The sequence below is a fragment of the Watersipora subatra genome, chromosome 4 (assembly GCF_963576615.1).
Source record: "Watersipora subatra chromosome 4, tzWatSuba1.1, whole genome shotgun sequence".
Taxonomy (NCBI): domain Eukaryota; kingdom Metazoa; phylum Bryozoa; class Gymnolaemata; order Cheilostomatida; family Watersiporidae; genus Watersipora; species Watersipora subatra.
Window position 1 is genome coordinate 25,367,682 of NC_088711.1, and position 24,261 is coordinate 25,391,942.

Consider the following 24,261-nt stretch of genomic DNA (forward strand, 5'->3'; position numbering starts at 1 on the left):
CAGCACATAAACATCACTTATGAAAATGAGGCCTGTTGTGGATGAGGTAACTCTAAAAGGGGCTGCTGTCTTTTAGTATCCTATAGTTTACTAAAAAAAATATTTTTTCTTTGACCAAAAAGAAACATATTTTATTTAGTTAGAGACTGCAGTGTGCGGCCACTTTACAGATATTTAATGGTAATAGAGTTCAGATTTGTTATCATTGTTCCTTCAAAATTAATGACACACCGACTATTTCAGCCGTGAGAGACCAGCTGGAGAAAACACCCAAGGTAGTGAGGGAGCGCATAATGACGCAGTGCGCCGAAATCCTTGCTTGCTACCGACGTAACTGCGCCAACCCATCCTCTGCCGGACAACTCATCCTACCTGAGAGCATGAAGCTGCTGCCTCTCTACACCAATTGCATTATAAAAAGTGATGCTTTGCAGGCTGGTGAGTCACTTTTTAGTATTCACTCCTTTCAGCCTGACTAGTGGCAGCATGGGAGAAAAACTCGCATTGTGAAATCAAAACCTTTAAGACAGTAGATTATTCATGTACAATAAATGCTATTCTGCAATCTCTGATTGCTATGTCATAGACATTGCTGCTTGTGTGTAATTTTATGTGACAGTCCTAGCGCCTTATGTCAATGCTCAATGATCTCTTTTTGGGTGTTTTAAGGCTGTAGGCTACTGAATACAGGACAAATGATTTTCCATGTCTTATTACAGGCAGTGATATATCGACAGATGGTAGGGGGTACCTGATGCATCTTGTCATGTCATTAGATGTCAACTCGTCTGTTCCCTTCTTCTACCCGCGACTCCTGCCATTGGTGAGTTTAGAATCTGTCTGTAGGGTCTTCCCATTGTAGCAGTTTCAAAAGGTTTCTATATGTTGCCTCTGCAACAAACAGGAAATCGCATTAGATAGTGGCCGTAGATAAGCCAACTCTTTGTTATATCTCTTGCAGCGAAGGAACCAAGCCATCCATTGGCAGGTGGAGTCAACCTTTGCCATCTTATGCAAAGCTTGTGCAATGTTAACCTAAACCACATAATATTGTTTGTCATATGCGATTATCCATTTCGTTCCTTTTCGGTTTGACTGAGAAACCAAAGGCAAGGTTCTCCAAGGTCGGGCAATGAAAGCAGCCAAACGCTTCTAAAATTGTTCATTTCTTTTTATCCAGTCGCTTTTAAACCAATATTGAAATTCATGCAGATAGATTTTTGTTTGAACACCAAAATTCAGACATCACAATCTACTGCTATTTTTCAGTTTCTCTTGCGTAATGCACACGGATAGACTAAAATATTTGCTTCAAAAGCTCTATTCGTGGCATCATCCACCTTATCATGTTTCTGTGATGCTGCGATTAGTGTGCTAAAGGACTCAGCTTTCATGAGGCGATGCTGTATTGGAGATTAATTTTAACAACCAATAAAAGTTAGTTCATTTCTGCAAGAATAACTTGTGAACACATTCTAGGTTCCTAGACTGAGGTCCTTTTAAAGAGTATTTTTGATCCATGTTATAGTCCTGCACTAATAATACTACTAGAAACTTTAATCAATCAGAGACACAAAAAACATTCGTATTTTTAATACCAGTTTTCTGTTTAATTGAATATTTTTGCACTTCTATATTAGTCAACATACACTTCTATATTAGTCAACATACTTCTATATTAGTCAACATACTTCTATATTAGTCAACATACACTTCTATATTAGTCAACATACTTCTATATTAGTCAACATGCACTTCTATATTAGTCAACATGCACTTCTATATTAGTCAACATACACTTCTATATTAGTCAACATACAATTGAAACCTACCCAATGATCGTTGGCATAAGGTTTAGAGTGTCGAGTGGCATTGTAAAACTCAACTACAATCGCTAAACGGCATCGTCGATAGACATATCTTACAAACTTGGCAAGGTTCTGACGTTCAAAATTGTTATCGTTTTTTGTCGAGTAATTAAATAAAGTTATTCTTGAGGTCGTGTCACCTTGTCATGTTATACTTACAGTTTAAGACCACTTGTAAAGCTACGTTTCTACGTTTTACTACGTTTCCATTGTGCGAGTGATACATATTCGGAATTTTGCGTGTCGAGTTATCGTGTGAGAAGTGCTTCAATAAACATTCGCATGTTGCGGATGATTACGGGCTCTTTGTTAAAAAAGATAAAAAATTTTATGCCAGAAGTCAAGCGGTGCACTCCTGTCTCGCTTAGAAAAATAGGAATGACTCGAAATTGTCTCGCACAAAATAGGAATGACCAAAGTGTAAAAAATGTTTAAAATGGAGTAGTTTGTCCGGTATTTTCTTGCGCCTCATTCGCAAGTGCCATTTCCATCTTTGGCAAGCGTAAAACATTCAGTAAAAATATGCTAGTAACAAAACTCGCTAAACTCACGGGTTGTGACAATTTCCCATCTTGGGATGGTACAAGTCTGTAGATTCACTTCATGGAAACATAGCACTAGAGATGGGATGATCACACAGATGGAATGAGATTGTCAGGCAAATAGTCTTCCTTCTACTAGTGAGCACCTGCATTTAGATGAAAAATTTAAAACATTTGTTTACATTAGTGGCTCATTATTGCTAATAACATGGTGTCAGCAAATCTCAAACCATCAGCAATCTGGTTAGTTTGTCTTGTTTGATGATATGTGGGTGAGGCACTGGTCACAGCATCTCTATCATGAGTCCTACACTTTCCCATTGTTTTTTGTTCTCATTGTCTACAAGGCTGCGTCATCTTGTTTTCAGGCATTCCGCAGCAGCTGCAGTGATTAAAACTTGTTTGTCTGATTATGTAACGCATGTTGTAGCACACCTTGGATGTCAATTCTGATGCCCTTCCTACTCCAATAAGATGTTCGACTGACAGGCTGTTGGATACAGGGGCTTATTTGCTAGGTAATGGCTGGTCTCAAGCATTTCCTTTTCAATCACATTCGTGGTTGGCTGGGGTAGAGAGTAACAGACTGTGTATTTGGCTAATGGGCTTCCCTATAGTGATGGATGGGTGGTTACATTTGGGAGTTAGCAACACCGGTCCATGCTATGTTATATAACTCGGCTAAGTTAAGGTCATATGTGTAATGCTCATAGCGGTAAACAAGAGGCATAAGAAGTGGTTTCTATCAGTAGTACGCTGCTGAGCTGTGGTTGAGCTCTGGCCAACCCTTTCTGTGTCAGGAGGCTGGTTGACCAGATTTGCACCTAGTTCATGCTGTTTATGCAAGCAGCTTGGTTTAGCGCACTGCAGCAGATGTTTTGTTTTCTTGAATAGGATTTTGCACTGTCACCGGTGATGAGCATCAGCTGACTTAATGATAAAACATCATCTTGTAAACCTTCTAGAACCTTCTAAACCATATCAAATGTTGAGCACTTTTTTCTTTTGATGCTTTTCCATTCAGCTTTTCATTTGATTAATTTGTATAACGTTTTGCACAAAATGAGCAGTTTTATTATTCTTGCAACAGTATTGTCATTTTAGCAATAATATTATTAGCTATTATTTAGTCAGTTTCCCTCACGTATGTCTGCTAAGATAATGATTTTGTTTAAAATATATTTGTGTTTAGCGAGTAAACTGCTTCAACTAAACATCTACTTTATTTTCGGATGAACAGGTATATAGGTTAGCCAAAGCCGTACTGTAGTATTCGTTTAATCATTAGATATTGCATATGGTGATGTCGTGGCACAATGACATTGTTAATAAGTGTTTGATATTCAGGTCAGTTTCAGCAGCATCAGGCAGCACCTTACTGAGTGATAACCCGATGAAACAATTCCAGCGTAGTTTGCTTTTTAAACACCCAACTTACTTGTTTCAAAGTTTCTTCGATTGTTAAATATTTTCTAAGCCATTTCCTTCTATGATATACGAACGCAATTCAACTTCTAGTCATAAATGAAAGTGTTGTTGTTGTTGTGTGCTAGTTAATTTAACATTTACTGGGCATTGCTGGCAGGGGGAGTTAACTCTAGCCATAGGCATGGTTACTTAAGCTAATAGGCTATTAAATGGTAGGAGTATTTATTAACCGAGATGTCGGTGCAGCAGTTGTTTTGCTATAATAATGTCCTTGCTCTGGCATTGAACTAATCTCTTTCATTATTTCTCTTGTGCCCGTATTTATAGCGGCAAGGTTGACAAACTTGATTGCCTTTGGTGCAGCTCGCCAAGTTTGAATGACATGTACTAACTAGAATATTTTGCTGTTTTCAGATGTATATTGGGCGAAGTACTTTCTCTTTGACAAATATTACGTGATGGCTTATATCAAACAAGTGTACTTGTGTCAGAGTTGCTAAATTAATTGTAAATATCTCGGTTACATAGAATAAGAAATAAAAGTCCTGCTGACGCTGGACTAATTGGTTTGACTCATTGGTCTTTACATCTCTGGAGGCGCACGATTTCCTCGAATAACAAGAATGTACTAGGAGAGTGTCAAATATAGAAAGCCTGATAATCTACTGCCCTAGGGAGATTGTTGATAGCTGTACTAAAATAACTAACTCCCATCGAGGTCGCCCTAGTGTTGTTTACCACTCGCCTATGCTAATTTTCTCTCTGACAGGTGTGATGACTCCTTGGATGATATTATTAGCATTATATAAATCTTATGATTATCTTTTTATGAATACGAACTGGATGTGTTCTCGGGTCTTTCCGGTGCCTGCCGCAGTTGACAGTCATTGTTATGTAACTGTAAGCAGTTCGTGAGAGAGCTGGTGCCCAATTAGTCATTGGTGCAAGTCCGGTGTTGCGGTAAGGCTCTTTACCATTAGCTAGGCTGTCAGTTTACACCTGGCAGCATGACACTGTCTGTCAGTGCAATAAAAGTGTTTAGTTACTTTGTAGATTGTTAGATCTTAAAACCAAAGAACTACATGGAGTTTGTGGTTTGTAAGTTGCGTTGAAATGTTGTTTATGAATGACAGCTTTGAATGTAATAACACTTATCCACTCTGACAATTCATCTTAGCTTTTGTCAGAGGAAGTTGGATATAAACAGCTGAGTGTTTGTAGCTGGTTATCTCAATCTGTACTTGCCCAAACTATTGCTATGAGCAGAAATATGCGTGACTATCTCTGGGAAACACTATAATAGGTTACTGAACCAGTGACCTGTTCTGGAAAGGATGTTTGTGTTTATTATGGTCACATGTTTGCACCAAAAGCTGTTGTTGTTTTGACCTGAAGATAATGATTTGGCACATGGCAACATCCTGGCCATAGTGAATGGCCTAACCTACTGATGTCTTAGGTATATTTGATGATACTAACTTTTAAGGCAGCTTTGTATAACTAGAGTTAACTATGGTTTGTAAAAATGTGCAGTAGTGCAACTTTGGAAGGTATTTAAAATATGTTCTCCATTTTCATTACAGCGCTTGCTAACATATTCAGTTCACCATTTCTTTTCACTCATCGCCTCTTTCCTGAGATACTAATTGCCTGTTTGCATTACATAACGCTGTTTTTATGACCTCGAAGCTCAATACTGTTTTTTTTTTTGAGGTAATGATTGTATCAGCGGCTTTGCTGGAGCACATAAGATTTTCTACCTCACTGTGGTCGCAGATCTCCTTCGTGGTCGGCTTGTTTTCGCTTTTTGCTTACCAACTTCTGCAGAGTTTATCCACAACAAAATTCCAATTTATTCCGCTAGTGGAGCCTTCAAACTAATTGAATCTATGGAATGGATTAGACTAAGGACTGGTTATTTACAGTTGATATCTGTAATTACAGCGGATGTCTCATAGGTTACGCTTGCCATCGACTTACTGCTAGGCATAAATCACACTAGGAGTTGGCAGGTTCCCAATTAGTCATGACAAACATAAAATTTCACAGTAAACTCACTTGAGACACGAGGTGTGTGAATATTATGGGGTTTCCTTCCAGCTTTATCCTAAAATATAGCAGTGAGTGTTGGCCGTTTACCGCTGAATATCATATTTGCATCACTTGCAGTTTATTCTGTTTCCTAAGGATTTCTAATTGATGACCTTCTATCTCTGGCATGTCAAGTATTTGCATAATTGGGAGATGTAAAATTTCTTGATGAATTATGGCTTGGTCTGATAATCGATGCATAAAAAATATTCTAGAGAGCTATGCATGCAGAAAATGGCTATAGAACTGTGAGTAGCTCTAAATTCTGGCTGAGCGTTCAGATTCACTGTTTAATATTATTCTCGCCGATTCGAAAGCTCCGAGCAGTGCCAAATGAATCGGTAGTCTGCAAATGCATGTACATTGGCCTCTGCAAATATATGAAAAGTATGCATATACATCTATGCTCTTAGCCAAAACTCGAATATTTTATACAGTAGACCCTCTCTATACGATTTTAATTCGTTCCCGTGTTGGCATCGTAAGGCGAAAATGTCGTATTGCGGGGTTATAGAAACCCGCAGAAATTATCTAATGCAAACACCCTTTGTAAAGATCATCAAATTTTTATGTATGTACTGCTCATATTGAAAATTATTTTCAATATATTACACGTCTGTTAACCTTAGTAGCTATAGTTACCTACAGTAACTTTAGTGTATTTAGTGGTTATGATCTGCAAGAAAATGTAACATTACAATGTACTATGTGCAGTATGTACTGTAAGGAATTCTTACCTTCGGGACAGAGGCATAACATAAACGTTTAATTCAACTAAAATGAATTTAGATTACTAAACACATACTTAAAGCTAAGTTTTACTATGTATTTTGCTGAAGTAAACCTCAACTTGGTTATCGGCTAAAATTTTATCATCTATCTATTTCCAGTTTCGTTTTCACAATAACTAATAATGAATAACACCGAATCAAGGTGGAGAGCGAGCATCGTATCTCTTTCAGGCGTTGCAAGAAGGATATTGACTTATTGCCGATAATTGCTTATCGGCATCTTCGTTATTTCGGCGTACTCAACACACTGACTGGCAAATTTTAATTTTGAGAAATCTTTTTATTTGATAACGAATGGCGAAAAAAATGGCGTATGGTGGGGATGAAAGAGTATCGTGTTCCACATAATGAGGCGAAAAATGCGTATAGCAGGCGCCGTAACCCTTTAATTTAGAATTTGAAATCCATTGAAATACAGTTTCTTTCACCAAAAAAATCTTTCTATTTTGTGTAGTAATATTCTGTTTATGATGATGCTGTATTTTCTCTTCTAGCTCGAGATATTTGAAAGCTGTCAATGGCATGTCTTCAGGCATAATGTTTAAAATACGTGTATTATATGATATTATAGCATAAAAGTATTTAATTTAGTATTAACTAACTGCTTTTAGGTTCTTAAATGGTAAGATTATAAGCAGCAATCCTAATGACCGAGTCATTCTATAGTTTTTATTGTGGCAGCAAATACGATGGTGCCTTCCTTATTAGCTGTACTCTATTAGAGAGTATAGAGTAGTGGCTATTTTGCATATGAACTGTGAAACACTGAGCGTAGTGTATAGGATTGCATATGTCAATTACATTCAGTTCACAGAAGGTATAATTGTTCGTTGCGATGTCCTACATTATTGCTGTAAATTTTTCTAACCATTCGTTTTATGATCACCCAAATGTAACGTGTACATATATATCTGTGAAGGCCAGGTGGATGTTACTGTAATTCGGTTGTAGGCTACCAGTCTTATTTTCAGGTAGACTGAATTATTAGACTGTATAATGATATTAGTGTAGGAATCTATATAGTTTGTGGTATGGTCATTGCACTGCATTTTAAACTAGGTTTGTTTATGGCGAGCTAGAATAATTTCATTTTACACCCTAAATGTTTGTTAAAATTGAGTTTATCATCATTCAATTGATAAGGATTTAGCCTGGCTCCACCTACTATAGCTGTGGTACCTCCATTAATATAAAGCTTTCAATAAACAGATTATATGCTCTATCGGTTAAGGGCTATATCAAAGTGACCAAAAATGTGTTTTCTACACTAAAACCATTTTGAATCGTCGTAGGTTTAACTTTCAATCTTAAAACTAATATTTTAATAAGGAGTGCTTATTAATTCATGGTAGAGCTTTGTCGTATTTGTTATGTTTGGTTCTCAGTCTGTTATCGGCTTAATGACTGCATATTACGAAAGAGTACACTAAATTGCTAATTTACTTATTCTATTTCTTTATCATTGGAGTTGTGACCACTTTTCTTTTTCCAGACTTGCCATAGAAAATTACCCTCACCTTTACTATTTTATTCACAGAGAATGGCCTCTCAATGTTTCTTTGGTTGGGCTACAACTTGAATCAAGAGTTCATACAGGATGTGTTTGGAGTTGGCTCCCTTGCGCAGATTAACATCGAGACGTGCATACTTTTGGAGCTCGACAATCCACGATCTCAACGCATCAACCAGATTGTCAGTAAAGTTCGAAGTCAGCGCAGTCGTTTTATGAAGGTAATAGTTTTTCAAGTTTCTATTGGCTAAAATGAGTGTTGGGCATTTTGTGAGGTGGTAATAACATCGGAATAACCAAGTTATAGTCATGAAAACAAGTATAGAATTGGCTTGTCTCGTTACTCAGTTCCCAGTCGTTTATACTGTTTGGAAAATATAACCTAGAAAGTTCTCAGGGCCGTTAGTTTTGAATTTATCTTGAATAAGATGGTTTTTCCAATTTCCTAGTCTCTTGGGGGTTGTTTGTTTGAGATTATGATTAACAAGGAGACTGGCTGTTGATTGCTATGCACTATCATTCAAATTAAAAACATTTTGAGGAAAAAGTGCTTACTAATCAGGGATGCGACTTTCAGATCACTTGTTGACAGGGAATATTTCTGCATATAGTTTTACCGGCAAAACAAATGCACTAGTTGGGGTCGGCCTCTTCCTATTGCACCACCCATTCTGTTAAACTCTCAAGTCACTCTTGTGGTTGATTTTGCTTTTTTTTTTGGCACAAACAACTTCGGATTCCATTGCTAAATATGCACTCGTAGTCATGTTTCTCCGTAAGGCAAAGGGATTCTGACGAGTTTTCCTTCGGCTATATGGGATAATGTTATACCTTACAAAGTTGTTAATGGCAGCTTTTCTTGTCGTCTGACTAGAATGGTTCACATTTCTTGTCGAGATGAAAACATTCCGTAACGGGCGATGTCATGAGCCATCCACCTCAGTTCAAATTCTGTGTCAACCACAAATCTACCATCTACATCCTCTCTGGTGAACATTCACTCTCTCAACTACATATTGAGGTTATAAACAACATTCTTGTTGGGTCAATCAAGGGAAGGTCTGTTTGGTACTCCATGTGGCTCTCGGACTCTCTCTAACTGTCAAAGTCATCCTCTAATGCAATATGCAATAAACAAATGTCTCTCCTGTCGCACACTCGTCTTCATCTCAGACTCTCTTTCCAACGTTCGCTGACCTTTTATTTTCGTGTTTACCGTTAATTTAAGACTTTAATCTGAGTAATACACTCTTGTTTACTGTACTGCCAATCGGCTGCTGTTTATCATGTTATTAAGAAAGCGTACTCGTTTCAGTGTAACATGAGGCTGGCATATCATTGTATAACCTGTTGATGACTCTATTGTTCGTTCAGTTGACAACGTTGAGTGCAAACATTGAGGGTTCCTGCACTGTGTATAACTAATTACTCTGTTATTGCTCGTTTTCTTTTCCGATCTCTTATTATTATCAATATAAAAATGTCACTAGAGAAAGTCATTCGTGACATCTGTATGTCTAATTTGAGGTGGAAACGTCAATTTATTGACAGGTTTTCAAAGGTAACTAAATCCTCTGCGAGTTCCTTGCTTACGTATCAAGTTTTAATCATAATGCGGCCTGATCGTGAAGTTTGTTTTTTTATTGCCAGGTTTATTCATAATGCTTCAAGCTATTGGTGATTATTCATATTTTAACCAGAAAAATTTTGCTTTTGTGTTTATAATTTCCTCCGTAGCATTCCAAAATCTGCTTCTATTTAACAGTACATCAGTTAAAATCATATCCTTGACTATGCCATAGGACATCCTCCATCTTATGTGGTCTATGACATCAAATCCCAGCAGAACCAATGTATACAGGGGCGAGTATAGTTCCTACTGAAAAAGTTGTGTTTCCAGTTACAATGTTTCCTTAGTAGACTCGCTGCTTACCCAGATGGTTATATGATTGTTATACGTAGATAACTGTAAACACTACCCTCACAAAGCGCCAGCTTAATTGAAATTCACTGTTATTAATCTTTTCTTATGGTGTTGGTTGCTTTTTTATAGCAGACATTATTCAAGTTGCAATTACTTCCAATTTTAAAAAAGTAGTTTAAAATTTAAACCAAATATCCTATTTCCCAGTCAACATCGAGTCAACTAAGAAAATATTGTAACCGGAAACACAAATTTTTTAGAAAGAACTATACTCTTGGTGCAAATGATGTATGATGTTTGCTTGGTACTGTGGAGACCAAGCATACATCATATATGCTTGCAACTGGCGCTGCTTTCTCCGGTTGAAAGTCATCTTCAATTCGCCTATGTGTTTAAATGTGTTATGCTTGTGAGATTATCTTGTTATCACTAGTTAATAGCTTCTATCCATATTTGTTGACAACCGATCTCGGTGTATTGTAGCTGACGATAGTGAGGCAAAGAGATAAGCTTGAGCCATGGTTTAACCACTTTTTGGTCGAGGACAAGGGAACCAATGGCTCTCCTTCTTACGTCGACTACCTATGTCACATACACAAGGAAATACGTGGTATACTCAGCTAACTTATCCTCTCGTCATGTATTCCTACCCAAAATACGGTGCTATTCGTTTCATGTAGAGGTGAGGGGTGCTTCTCGTCGTTTCTTTGTGATTTTTTTCCGGCTCTCTGTTGTCTTTTATGTTCCTTTCATAATGTCTACTCTCAACATATATATATTTATCCTTATTCATCTTTTGATGATTTTCCTGGCTCTTGTCGGGTACACTTCTCCATCATATAATCATTTTACCGTCACGCTATATGCTTGGTTGTCTCTAGCAATGATTTGGTACAGTATTTGTGTAATTTGATGGTGAAACTTTCTTCATATTTTGACAGTTTCTGATGTGTTCCAGTTAACAACTTGTTTGTTTTAGCAGGTACAGGTAGTTGATTGGCGAGTGTGCTATGGATTTCCACGAGAGAGAGGTGCCATCTCACGAGAGCTGAAGTCGGTAGTACCAACTCGAGCTCTACAATAGACTCTAATTCAATGAAAAAATAACCGTAAATTAAGCTTATAAGTCAGGAGGTATAAGTGTTAAAGCTTTCTGTAAATAATTACTGGTCATGTGGTACTCGGATGGACCAATGAAATGTCAACATTTGTCATCTATTCAATGCTAAATTTTCTATAATAATATTTTATTTATTATTGACATTAATTACAAATAGTTTTATGTACCTCACATAGATTTTATGTCAGCTGTTTGGATGAGGCCCATTTATGTTGCATTTTAATAGCTATAGTAATAAATAAATAAAAGGGCTCACGACATATGTTGGTATGACAGTTTATTGTTGAATAGAAGCATTTTGCATTTCTGCCAAAAAAATTGGAAAATGTGATAAAACTATTAGGGCCTTAGTATACGCAAATGAATATATGCAATATACCATGCACGGCGCAAATATGCATAGTAGACTCTACAGACCAAAAAATAAATTCTGTATTTACATCTGATTGGGAGATAGGAAGAGCCATCTCCTGGCCGGAGGCCATTACATAAATAATTAATATCTTTAGAGCTACAATAATTCTGTAATCATAGGAAGTAGTGGTAACAATAATGACAATAACATTAACTGAGCAATAAATTAGAAAAAAATCTTTGGAATTCTCATTTGGTAAAAGAGTAGCTGAGTGGATGAGGAGGATCTGAGAATACAGAGCAGCACTTGGTTTAAGGATGTTGACTAGATTGTTTGACATGCTGACTCAAGTGTGTATCACTGCTTCGTGTTCTTGCTCGCCGCAGGGCACATCTCCACATAGTTGCTACAGTTGCTAGCCTTTAGCGCCCCATCCATCTCATCTACTATGTAGCTGGCTACTTGAGTAGGACGAAAGAGCAGTCGACTTGTGCTAGTCCGTATGTATGAGCTGCTGTTGAGAGGAGTCGGAGAGGTGTGTATGGAAGCGTGTGGCTCAGCGTCGAGCGAGGAGACTATAGCAGTACTGTGGTGTGAGGAGTGAGAGGAAGTTGACATGTTGTCAGCACTGCTCGTGAGCGAGTGTAGAGACATGCTTCCTTCCATGCTGTTTAGGGAAACGTCATCTTCAGAGGATGCGGATAGAAGTTCAGGGAATGGATGCGTTATTAACGGGGAGACCCTTGGTGATGTTTGCACAGCCATCTGATACTCACAATCTTCCTGTTTCACTAGTTCCAATCTCTGTTTGGATGCCTTATCTAACGACATTTCCACATATCCTGTGCTCGAGCCCTGGGTCATGTCTATATAGTCATTAGCATCTTCTGCTGTGTTGCTGCCGCTTGTTCTTTGAGGGGGCCATCGTCGTTTCTGTTCAGTTGTTGCTGCGCGAGGTCGTATCGACTGAGACCAGCTTGAGCCTCGTGGTCTGTGTGTGCAACTGAGACTCGATGTTCTGCCTCGATCGTCAAAGTCGAGGTTCATAAATAGGTCGGATTCAGATCGTTGTTGTTGTTGATGAGAGGCGGGGATTAGGTGAGGTGCAGATGAGCTCTTGTCCCGACCTGCAAGTAGGAGGTATATATTATGAATCATTCCGCAAATCTCCTAATGATGGTAACACCTGAAGACACTGGCATAGCATGAATAGCAGACAGTCATGTCGGTAAAAGCTTGTCACAGTCCTTTGCCTCTTAGTGAAAGCTAGTCTACGCATTAGTTGGCCATAAATATGGGAAGAGGCACTCGAATTATCATTCTGTTTGGTAGTAAACAAGGTGATTAATGACGGTTGAATGTGGAATCCCAGCTCTCTACTACCACCAAAGCTTTGGCTAGTACAAGCAACGCAGCTATAGAAAACCACAAAGAGCTCAATCATAGATAACAAGAAAAACAATAACAGGGCTATTGAAGTTGAAATAGCAGCACCTCGTGAGCCTACCTGTCAGCTTGTGTGTTCTGCGCATCTCTACATAGTCATTAGGTTGAGAAGTTCCAGTTTGGGTTCGGTCTTTGACAGAACTTTCGGGTTTATTGCTGTTCACAGAACCCACTCTATCGTCTGATACATAACATTTGACTGGCTCTGGCCTCAGCTTGTATCCTACAAAATAATCAGAGAACTTATTCACCAAACCAGACAAGCGTTAAACAACGTATCGTATGTTCTCATCACACGTTCAACAAAAGTATGTGAAGCATTATTTACCTTTCGTACTCGGAGACACGCGTCCTCCAAAGCTCATGTCTACGTAGCAAGTTGATTTTTCGTCTTGTTTACTGTCTGCATGGCCTTGATATCCTCCACTCATATCCATATACATTAAATTATAATTTCTATCGTGCGACTGTTCCAGACATCCCATACTCATGTCCAAGTTGTTCTCTGTCTTCCTCATCTGGCAGTTGTTTGAGAGACACTTGCATGGCTCATCCCCAACTGAAACACAGTTGTTCCGTGAGGATATACTTACTCAAGGGTAATCACCTGGTACTACTGAAGGATGGAGAGCAGTAACTAGTCATGAGCTGTTAGTATCAGCCATTATCATAATCGTAAGATCATTAGCGAGGTCAGTCACGTAAACAAGAAAGCGGCCATAGTATCTGACTAATTTTTTACTAGCCACCAACGCAGATCTCCTCATCAAGAAGCATGAGAAACAATTTTAGACTGATGACTTTCCAAGCGTGACAGCTCGCATTCAAGATTCAGACACTCAAAAATCCTGACCATCAACGCTAAGCAACTACTTATGGTTAGGTTAGGTACACGTATGTATATTGAGTTTTTAAGGATTTCAAAATCTGAATAATGAGGATAATCCTACCTGATTTTTTTGTCATGGTCATAGGCATGTATTGAGACTGTGTATCTGTTCTTGGGTCTGGCGTGACAGACCGGCTCACGCTTTGCCTAAAATGCATCATTAATCGTTTTTTATAAAAGCAATAGAGACATCTAGTTTTGCAATAATCATAAGTAAAACTTGCATCATGCAAACAAGTTGCATTGACCGATGTACCGTAACGATAATGACCAATGGCACAGATGCGTTTGCAGTGTGACAGATCAACTCAACAGCGTCTTTTATCGTTCTGTCACAACAAGAATTTCACAATGGTGGACTCTGGTCAGTGGTTAGCTCACTCAGAGAATACAATAGATGACACAGCTCAGTGTAAATAACAGAAAACAAGCTAGGTGAAAACTCACCAGTTGTGGCCGCAATCAGATTCATCTGTTGACAGGCTTGTCGTAGTGCTGTGTGAATCTACACTATCACTGCGACCTCTTTTTATCCTAAGAAAAAAAGTTGTAATTGATTTATTTTCATTCAGGTTATATGACCAAGATAAACAACCTTAGAATTAGACCAGAAATTGCACAATAGTAACATAAATATTGGTAAACAGGTGTTGGTGAGGAGAAACCACACAGAATCCAAAGCAGTATAAATAAGTTAACCTCAACGAGTAACCTGAATAGACAAATCATTACTATAATGCGATGATAAACCGTGTCTGGTTGGCCTCACATTTAATTGCACGAACACTGAAGTCAACCTTTTTAAGCGCTTGCTGGAAGTGAAGCTCGCTACTTTGTTTGAGATTTGTTACGCAAGCATGCCAAGGTAGCTAAGTGCATTTTAGTGCCTTATCTATTGTCGGATGGCTAGCATTGTGCTATGCCAAGTTGTTTTGTCTGCTGATGCCTACTAGCAGATGCAACACACGGAGAAATCAATATAGACTTCATAAATGCAGGAGGGCATATGTTCATGAAATAATCAGAAACGACCATACGGTCAAGCAATAATAGCAAAATGCAAATATGTTTTACACAACGGAACATGATCCAACTGCGTAAAATCGTTTGTCATCGAGAGGTAATACGCGGAACTCATAAAAATAGAGACTATAACAGCAGTCACTAACAATGTACAAGGCTAAAAGATCGTCATCTTTTTAGAATAGAAACCTTCTGGACCAAGCTGAGTATAGTAGATGAAAACAATGGAATTAAGAACAAAAGGCGATACCACAAAGACTCTCTTCTAGTCTAATTGCAGTGACCCAGTTTGTATTGATCCAATTAGAAACAAATAAGCATCTATTTATTTGTCTGATGAGTGGTAGAAAGTGCGCAAAAACACAGGACTTGTTGTTGAGAAAAGATATGAGAGCTAAGCATATGATAGTCACCCTGGCTGAATGCGAAGCATCCTAAACACACATGTTTACAGCCAAAACTAGTATTTGTTCTAAGACAGGCAATCATGTGTACTGAGTAACACTCTCGATGCAAACCCACACATCAACACGGCTGACCGACGTTGCGACACAAGACACTAACCGGTAGCTCCCAGAGAGCCGATTACATTCGCATAGAGACACGCATAGAGACACTCGATATCTAGAGAGTTGTTGTCCAAAGACACTGACTCATTGATTAGTCAAATATGATTGTAATAGCCAAAGTTGTTGCATAATTTATTGATGAATTGATTGTTCCTACAGCCAGGTTGGCCATCGAAACGTGGTTGGCAAACCGCTATACGACGTAAACACGACAGTTGGGTGCGCACAACGAATGTCTTAGAAGAGGTGGGAGACAGATTACTTACGAGGTGAAGTTGGATGCTGAGAGAGCCATCGAACTGTATTTATATAGAGTCTGTCCTATTCGGCTTCTGCAAAAAGGAGCAGTAATAACTCAATAACAGACCTCACATAAAGCACAACTTTATTATCCGTACAATACGCAGTGAAATCATCAATTGATTAAATATCATCCGCTCTTTTTAGAACAACTTCAAAGCTTGGTGCAGAGGAAAAACAAGCATTTTCTAGGTGTTGACGCGACGCGAAAGACCATCTGTTCATAAAGCGAGCTTTGTTGTCTGCATTCCAGTGTTATTGGGAATTACATAAGTGCTTGAAACGCATTCACGAATACAATTACTACCAAGTTTACAATGTACCTACAATTCTATGGCTATGAATAAGTTCGCAAACAGTTCCAGTGCAGTCAACAGCGAATATTGAGTTAGCAAATAAACAGGTAGCACTTGGGTCAGAGGAACTACGATTATTATATTTGGTGTGAGGGCAAAAAACGAGCAGTCAGAAACGAGGTAATACACACCTGAGTTTGGCATCGCTTCCACTCCGTAGTCGAGTGCTCATCGCTGTGCTTTTGTCTTTAAATGTCAGACTTCGACTTACTGGCCTAAAGGCGTTCTCGGTGGACACAATTTTTGATCGGTTTCTATAAACAAGCGCAAGGCTGGCATGAGAGAATGAAACGCATTATATGACACTGGCTAATTACATTGCATGGGAGATAATAATAAACAGTAGCAACCTTCTCTCAGCTTGAAAATGCCAGGCAACAAACCATATGAACTTTACTTTTATCTGGAGACACTAAAAAGGCAGTTGAACGACTAACAGAATACAGTTAAGAGAGAGGTTAATGAAACGCCTATAACAACAATAACAGTGCATATCCTTCCCCTAATCAATATAATGTCGTATATACATGGGGATCTCAGGTAGAGCTTAATGCTGTTATGAACTAACAAACAAGTTTTACTAGCTGAGCTCATATAAACAGGTTAGGCACCAGAGCGGCAGACAAGAAACTGTATCGATGTGTAATGAGAAAGGAAGCAACAACAAGGGTTATTTTTAAGTTATGGTTTATGTACTCACTGCTGAAATGCTCTGTGTACGTGCTGCGCTATGAGAGAGTCTTCCAGTTCAAGCCAGATCTCGCCGGGCCCAGTTACCGCGGAGTGGTTTACTTCTAGAGCGAAGTATCGGTTTCTGATAACGCAGTGGGTTATGACATCCAACTGTAGTAACAGACATAAAGAAGAGATGAGATGCAGACGCCAAGGCAATCGCTGGTAACAGATAACACTGAACGAAATTTAAGAGCAAACAATAAATCACCTGGCCTTAAAACAACATTCACTAGCCGGTCCAACAGTGATTGCCTGGCGCTAAGTTATTGACCTCTTAACACGAACTCCACTATGATGCCCTGTGAGGGTGTTCAATAGAGCTAAGAATTGTATCCATATACATCATGAACAGACGAAGAACTACTAAAGTCAATTAATATATAAATAAATACTAACTGGAAACACGAAGATTTGCTGAGGGTCATCTTTTGACTGAAGACTGGTTTGCTCTTTGTTGAGACTGAGTTTAAAGTTTCCCTCAAATGAGCTTTTCATACTCCTCGTCTGTACTCGGACATCCCACATATGCTCTGTAAGAGGAATGGCTTGTACTGATAGCTGTACCAGCTTAGCAACATCAAAGAGGAGTCTTCCTTTACTCCCACAAGCAATAACATCAACATCTCCGTGTTTATCTCAGTCACACGGCGAGTGAGAGATGATTCATTGGTATAGACATAGATCTTAACACTATGGCTGCCAACTAGATTTGTTAGATAGGATGCTCTTAGCAGCAAATAAATACCTACCGACAGTTTTGTGTCCGGGGTTGGGAGAGTGACTTAACAGGCGCATATCTGCCAGCCACATGTCTCGGGTTTGCTCAGAGGCGAATCCAATCTGAAAACTGTCATCTTTCGTGAACAGAGCCACTCCATATCTTACACGAGCATCAGAAAATGGGTTAATACTAAAAATAAAAAAAGACTGATATAGGGAAGCGAGAGCGCTTGAGGTACAGTGCCATATTGCATAAGCAAAAGTCGTTGAGGTGGGTTTACACTCGTTGGTAAAAAGTAGCAAGGTTGAAGCGGCAAGGCCGTACTTGGGTGTGACATTGCTAACGAGGGATAAGCTCGAGGAAAGTGAACCATCAATCATCTGCCCTCCTTTCTTAAACCTCAACTCGGTAGCAACAATAACAAAAACAGTTGTATCATCGGTTCATTGGCTGGGAATGCAATTTCAACAAGCTGTGCACCCGGTCTTGCCACAAGGGTTATTATTAGCAAGAGAAGCAGTCTACCACAGGTGGCCAACCATACCACCCATCATCCCTCAGTACAGTTTATCCTCTGTAAACAACACTCATCCTCCACCCAGATGCCCACATAAATATCTATTTGTTTGTTAATCTGAATACTGAATACAGTTTCTACTTTACCCACCTGAAACACGTTCTGAGGTAGATTGTTCTTTTGGCTTTCTTCTTTTTTTTCCACTGCTGTTCTGTGTCGTAGTATTCTAATCTAGCTGGAGCAGTAGTCGAGTCTTTGTGTAGCACAAAGAACTTGGTTTTGTTGGTCTACAAACAGGGACATATCAATAAACATCAGTTCTTCTCAGAGCCATCCATATGGCATCCATTACTATACGAAATGCCCATTGGTGTACCAGTTAAGAGTAAGCCTTGGAGCAGGCTATTTAAAAAGACCGTTGTTGTTGTTGTTGTTGTTGTTGTCTGTCGACCGATAATAGAATATTCCAACATTGAGTAACTCACGGCATGAGAAGGAATAAATAGTAAGCTACTTTATTGTAACATAAAACAAGCCAGAGTGGATCAATTTGCCATAAGAACGCTCTGTTTCCATTGTGCGAATTATGCGGATTTAGAATTGTGTGCACATTGAGCTGCCACGCAATAAATATTTCAATAGAGATTCACAAGTTGCGGATTATCGTGGGCACTAGGTAAAAACAAAATACGGAATTCTATGCCAAATGTCATAGCAGCACTTACTTAGCAATACTCAAATCAAAATTGAAACGAATAAACTGCTAAAATGTCCAAAATGGAAAAGCTTGCACAGCATTTTCTTGCTCAACATCCAATAAAAATTTACTAGTAACAAAGCTCGCTTGACATGCTGCAGAAGGCATCTTGCAGAAGACATGCGGATGACGCAAACCTGTAAATTAACCGCGTCATGGAAGCAGAGTCATTCAGAAGAATTGCACAAATTTAAACTTCTTTTTAATTATTGGCCCAGTTAGAGATCTATTAGTTGGCGTGACTCTCAGCATTCTATAGCACAACAGCATATATCAATGTTGCCGGTGCTGCCGATGTTTCTGTGTTACTAAACGCCACACATGACTCTCCATGGAAGAAAAGAATACCTCATCAGTTTAGCTTGGCATCCTTGATGAGCCCAGATAGGGGCTGAGCGCAATACACGTGATTACCCTACAGCCTATCAATTGTTTACCATAAATTAGGCTATTTGCATGACTATTGAGGGCTGAGGCTATAAAAGACTAGTAAAAAAACAAGTTAACCACACTCAAGCCGCAAGCCTTGCTTAGCTTACTATTGAAATTGCAAAAACCCACTTGGTGAAATAACACAATACTAGTGAGTGATTTCACTGGACTTGAATTAGACTAAACAACAACAAAATACATCCCTTTACCAGTGATAAATACTGATTCATCTTGAATGGTCGATAAGATTCACAGTTAAAAGCTCTCTCTGTACAATGTTAGTTTCTCCCTTCATTCAGTAGTATAAATGAAATTGGAAGAGCATGACTTGGTTTTAAAGCTATTCACCGTACAAGATTTTTGTACGTGTTAAAAATTCATAGAGCAGTTGATATTCATTCGTATAGTTTTACAATGTCTATTAAATATTTTATTTGACCTCTCGACTAGCAACCAGTACATCTTTTCGCACATTTAACAGCTTCCTGTAGTTACTTGAAAATAACGAATTGCGATACGGACTACGTCAAGGCGTCCGAGGATAGAGTCGAGAAAAAGACTCTGCTAGTAAATAGAGAGTTTGCGCTTGGTGGCAGAAAAAAGGGGGCTGTGCTCTATACGTAGCCTAGTCTTTCAGTGATCCTTGAAACCATCTGTCATAGATTATTAGATTAGCATTTAGCTCCCAACTCATGAACAATATTTCCAAATTGCAGCGCATACCATCGTCATTTCACTAACTCATATCCAACTACCTAACGGACAAGACGACGATCTGGTAAAATCTAATATTTGTATACAAGTAATTAGACAGTTTTGCAACATCCCATGACATCCATATTTTGATTAATTTCCTCCATTACAGACAATGACTCTCGTGCAAGCTGACATCAGTCTGACGTGAGGCGAGGCTGACAAAAAGCAAAGATATGGACACCCACTGACAAGGGTCAGCAAGTGATAAACAAAATCCAATCATCTGCTAGTGTCTAACGCACTTCCAGTTACTAGGTTGAAAGGGATTGGATTCGCCTACACAACGCTGTCTGACACACCGCTGCCTGACACTCGCCTTATGAATCTGAGTCAGAGGTAGACGCTAGTTCTCACAAGATAATATGATTTGTTTATGAAAATGTGACAGATTCAAACGCCTCTTATTTTTTCCTTGTTTACAACTTTGAAAGGTAGTTTTTATCATTGAGATAAGTTATTACCTTCATCTTCTTGAGTGTAGCATGCTTGCAGACACTCGATACTGCCTGCGATGTCATCTCATCGGCTAGGTGACTGCCAGAGAGCCTATCTGTCGCACATCTCTTCAAGTCAGCAGAAGAACGCATCAACTGAAATGAAATCAACAAGTCTTTAATTATATGAACCCATCTAGTTTCACACTGAGCTATTTTAAGGTGCTTATTTAGTGAAAGTCAGCAGTTACACACTGTTACTAAGCTGTTTGTTATGGGATGTCTGCTAGCCTTGGCTTTTCGCCTCTGAAAGGACTTGTTATGACTTGTTATGATAGAGCGTGTGCGCATTTAACCTGGACAAGTCGTTTGGATCACTGACCAGCAGAGATGCTATTGAATAGCAGGTCTTGATTACGCAAATGTGACAAGGACAATAATCAGCTAGGTCAACTCAGGTGACACGACTGGTACACTATGTGAATAGTTTTTGACACAGAAACACAAACAATCATACAAGCAACTACCACCAAGAGTCTCAAAGCAGACATAGTTCTTCCTGTACTCAGTAACAAATGGAATTCTAGTCTGAGAAAAGGAGAACCCTCCGTAGGATCCTTACACAGTCACAATGAAGCTAGAAGCGTGGCACATAAGAACCCTTCGTAGGATCCTTACACAGTCACAATGAAGCTAGAAGCGTGGCACATAAGAACCCTTCGTAGGATCCTTACACAGCCACAATGAAGTTAGAAGCGTGGCACATAAGAACCCTTCGTAGGATCCTTACACAGCCACAATGAAGTTAGAAGCGTGGCACATAGTCTGAGAGATTGGCTTCAAGTAGAAACTGTAGTAAACTTACCGAATACACCATTTCTTAGTAGTAATATCTCACAATGTAGTCAGCAACTCAGTTCAAATGCATTCATTCCCTTTAGTAACGAGCAGGCAGTTGCGGGTATGTCTAATATCCAACAGAAGCTGTTTACTCCAGTGCAGTATAAAGAGCTATCTCACAAAACATTCATCTATGCACGGCTACTTACATCAAAATGATTATTATCATGCTCTGTCAAAACAACTAAACAAAACTACTGAATTAATAGGTCAACCAATCACAGCGCGGGCCGATCTCGCCTAGTCATTCATGTCTAGCTGTACACAAAGCAAAGCCTAGCTGCATCGCACATCAGCGGGCAGAGTAAACAACTGGCCCTAATATCACTTGAGCAGTTGTTTGTTAAAAGGCTTCCGATACAACTTTGAGTACAGCTCGTGAGCTCGTTGTCGGCACAATTTACCTAATAGCTGATGCTCCGCTCACTCTTCTGTCTCAGATTAGACGATATTTAGCGAATTATGAATTCAATTACATCAGTGAACCAATACGCATAATTTTTACTATAATACGAACTGTCTGTAACGCCGCCTAACGCTAGAAGCGTTTGGAAAAAATATTGCCCCACTCAGGAATCAAACCCAGATACTCCAATCCATAACCTAGTGCTCTACCATCTGCACCACTCCACCACCTTGCAGCATTTAAGAATAATTGAGCGGATATCTATTAAACATGACGATTTCTTACTGTACACGAGACTGTAGGCATACGATTACTCATAGTAATGGCTGTGAACAGTCTTGCAATAGTTACACGGAAATGAAACATTAACTAACAACCGTCAGTAAATCATTTTATGCAGCGTGTAAGGTTGTTATTAAAAATGCTTATCTAACACGCTTGCTCAGTAAACCTTAATATAGCTGTATCAATTCATGTCATGGCTTCTCTGGCAGTCTCATGCATCCATAAGGAGTTTTAGAGTAAGCGTCAGCTTGGAGCTAACTGAAGGCTGACACTGATCTCTCCGATATGCTGTACATTCGAGTATCAAGCAGACCTCATTGATTTAAAAATAAAATTCAAACAATTGAAAAGATTTATTTTTATCTTGAAGGCTTTACTGATATTAAGGTTATTAGAAGGTTACATGACCAGCATAAACAACCTTAGAAATATACCAGAAATTGTACAACCGTAATGTAAACATCGGTAAATTGATCGATGACGGTAAAAGTGGTGTTGCCAATCTTGCATATTACAATGCGATCCATAATTGTTGATTGACATCTGTGTTGCTTTTAGAGATGGAGCTCTTGTATGACTTCCTCCCATTTTACAATTCACTTACTTGCGTCACGCAGTGTGACTTGGTAAAAGCGGCGAATGCATGTTTATACCAATGAATCATGATATGGCGGTAATCCTGTTAGAAATGTACGACGGCCATATTTACAGTCTTGAGAAATATTTCTTTTAAATGGTGTGAAGTTGGACTTTGGGTCATAACGCTGTAACTTAAATGACTTTGTGGTTTAAAGCATGCAGCTATAACCTAACAACGTTCCAAGAACGTTTAAGCTTCGTAACCAAGAATATTGATTTGTTTTAGTTATTCGTTAATGATAATCCGTGTAGATCATCATGAGCCAGACAAGCTGAAATATAACAAGATGTGCCTCGTATTATTCCAAAAGTTTCTGACATGGCTATTTGCTTCCAAAGTTGGTAAACAGAACATGTAACCAAAGAGGTGCAGAAAAAAAGGGGCGGCTACATTGGTAGACGTTTATCTTCGTTATAAGCGCTGATGTTTTTGGTACATATTACCTAAAACCTCAGATCCATCATGGTGGCGGCACTTTAAAATGTTCTTGTATCTCATACAACTAATTTGGTTGTTTTTGTTAGAAACGAGCAGACTTAACCAATTTGTTGAATTTTGGAAAGCCACTAGATATGATCCTTTCACATCCAATAAAAGCAGAAGTGGATCATTGAGAATGACCTTGAACACTTAACTTGATTGACCAATAGGCAAGCAGCATGAGTGTTATTGATCAATAGTGATCACGTAAGCAGTTTCATGAGAAAAACATCATAAGCACTGATCACACTGGTCAAGGTTATGTTTTTAGCTTTAGAGCGAGAATTATCACAATGAAATATTGAGCTGCCATGAGCGGCTTTCAAGGCCGCTCACAGCAGCTCATTTCATTGTCCGATTACTCACGACTTGCTCAATATTCAACGCTTTTTGTTTTTCAAACAACTTTTATTGGGTTTATACGTGAACATTTTGGATGACTTTCGGCATCATTGTAAGTCTGGTAGCGCTATAAACGGAACGTAATTGCATTGTTTTGTACCAAGGGCCACCCTGAAATATTGCCTTTTTTACAGTTCATTTAAATAAAATAAAAGCATCATTGTTACATTTTATTCTATTGTAAGCTTCAATGTTACAACAGGTCACTAAGCAAGCGAGTGTATCTCTGGGTTATTTTTAGTGTTGCTGTACGTACAGATTCTGAAGCTGAGAAAGCTCATTACACAAGACCCACTAGCCTGGCAATCTAGCGATGGTCTATTTACTATATAATGTACTTTTCATACGATTCATCAGTTGAATTTGAAGGCCGACATAGAGAAGGATCTTTACTATAATAAGAGCCATGTCCGTCCAGTTGGAAAAATGATCGTAACGTAAGAGATTGATACCCACTGCACTCCACTCTCCTGTCCAGCACCCTACCTCCTGTGCAAATTTTTCTTCTATCCATGTATAGAATAGTTGCACATATACTTATTCTCTGTGCTTCATTGGTAGACCTGACGATCCTTCGGGGCACA

General features: G+C 38.9%; 2 protein-coding genes across 3 annotated transcripts in view; one reads left to right on the forward strand and one right to left on the reverse strand.

Moving 5' to 3' along the window:
• Window positions 1-11,532, forward strand: part of LOC137394784 (protein transport protein Sec24C-like) — a 42,912-nt gene extending 31,380 nt beyond the window's left edge. The window contains exons 16-21 of one of the 2 annotated variants that reach the window (XR_010978373.1): window positions 244-438; window positions 720-823; window positions 2,841-2,928; window positions 8,258-8,451; window positions 10,638-10,836; window positions 11,134-11,532. Coding sequence is in view for 1 of the 2 variants with exons in the window: in XM_068081551.1 (XP_067937652.1) it covers window positions 244-438; window positions 720-823; window positions 2,841-2,928; window positions 8,258-8,451; window positions 10,638-10,764; window positions 11,134-11,150 (725 nt within the window). In the remaining variant the exon portion in view is untranslated. The remainder of the gene's footprint in view (window positions 1-243; window positions 439-719; window positions 824-2,840; window positions 2,929-8,257; window positions 8,452-10,637; window positions 10,837-11,133) is intronic. The other variant, XM_068081551.1, reaches the window with a different exon arrangement.
• Window positions 11,533-11,534: 2 nt separating this feature from the next.
• Window positions 11,535-21,610, reverse strand: LOC137394785 (serine-rich adhesin for platelets-like). The gene is made up of 13 exons (XM_068081553.1): window positions 21,430-21,610; window positions 20,592-20,720; window positions 18,336-18,472; window positions 17,697-17,857; window positions 17,344-17,477; window positions 16,913-17,055; window positions 16,344-16,466; window positions 15,823-15,888; window positions 14,412-14,498; window positions 14,026-14,111; window positions 13,404-13,634; window positions 13,137-13,298; window positions 11,535-12,756 (listed from the first exon to the last, which is right to left on the reverse strand). Exons 1-13 carry the CDS (start codon window positions 21,439-21,441, stop codon window positions 11,987-11,989), a joined length of 2,241 nt encoding a protein of 746 aa, XP_067937654.1. The 5' UTR covers window positions 21,442-21,610; the 3' UTR covers window positions 11,535-11,986.
• Window positions 21,611-24,261: the final 2,651 nt, after the last annotated feature.

Coding starts and splice junctions, on each gene's coding strand:
- LOC137394785 (XM_068081553.1), bottom strand. Junction 17,056..17,343: donor AGCAAATCTTCGTGTTTCCA/GTTAGTATTTAT, acceptor CTGTTACTACAG/TTGGATGTCATAACCCACTG. Junction 15,889..16,343: donor GGAAGCGATGCCAAACTCAG/GTGTGTATTACC, acceptor TCCTTTTTGCAG/AAGCCGAATAGGACAGACTC.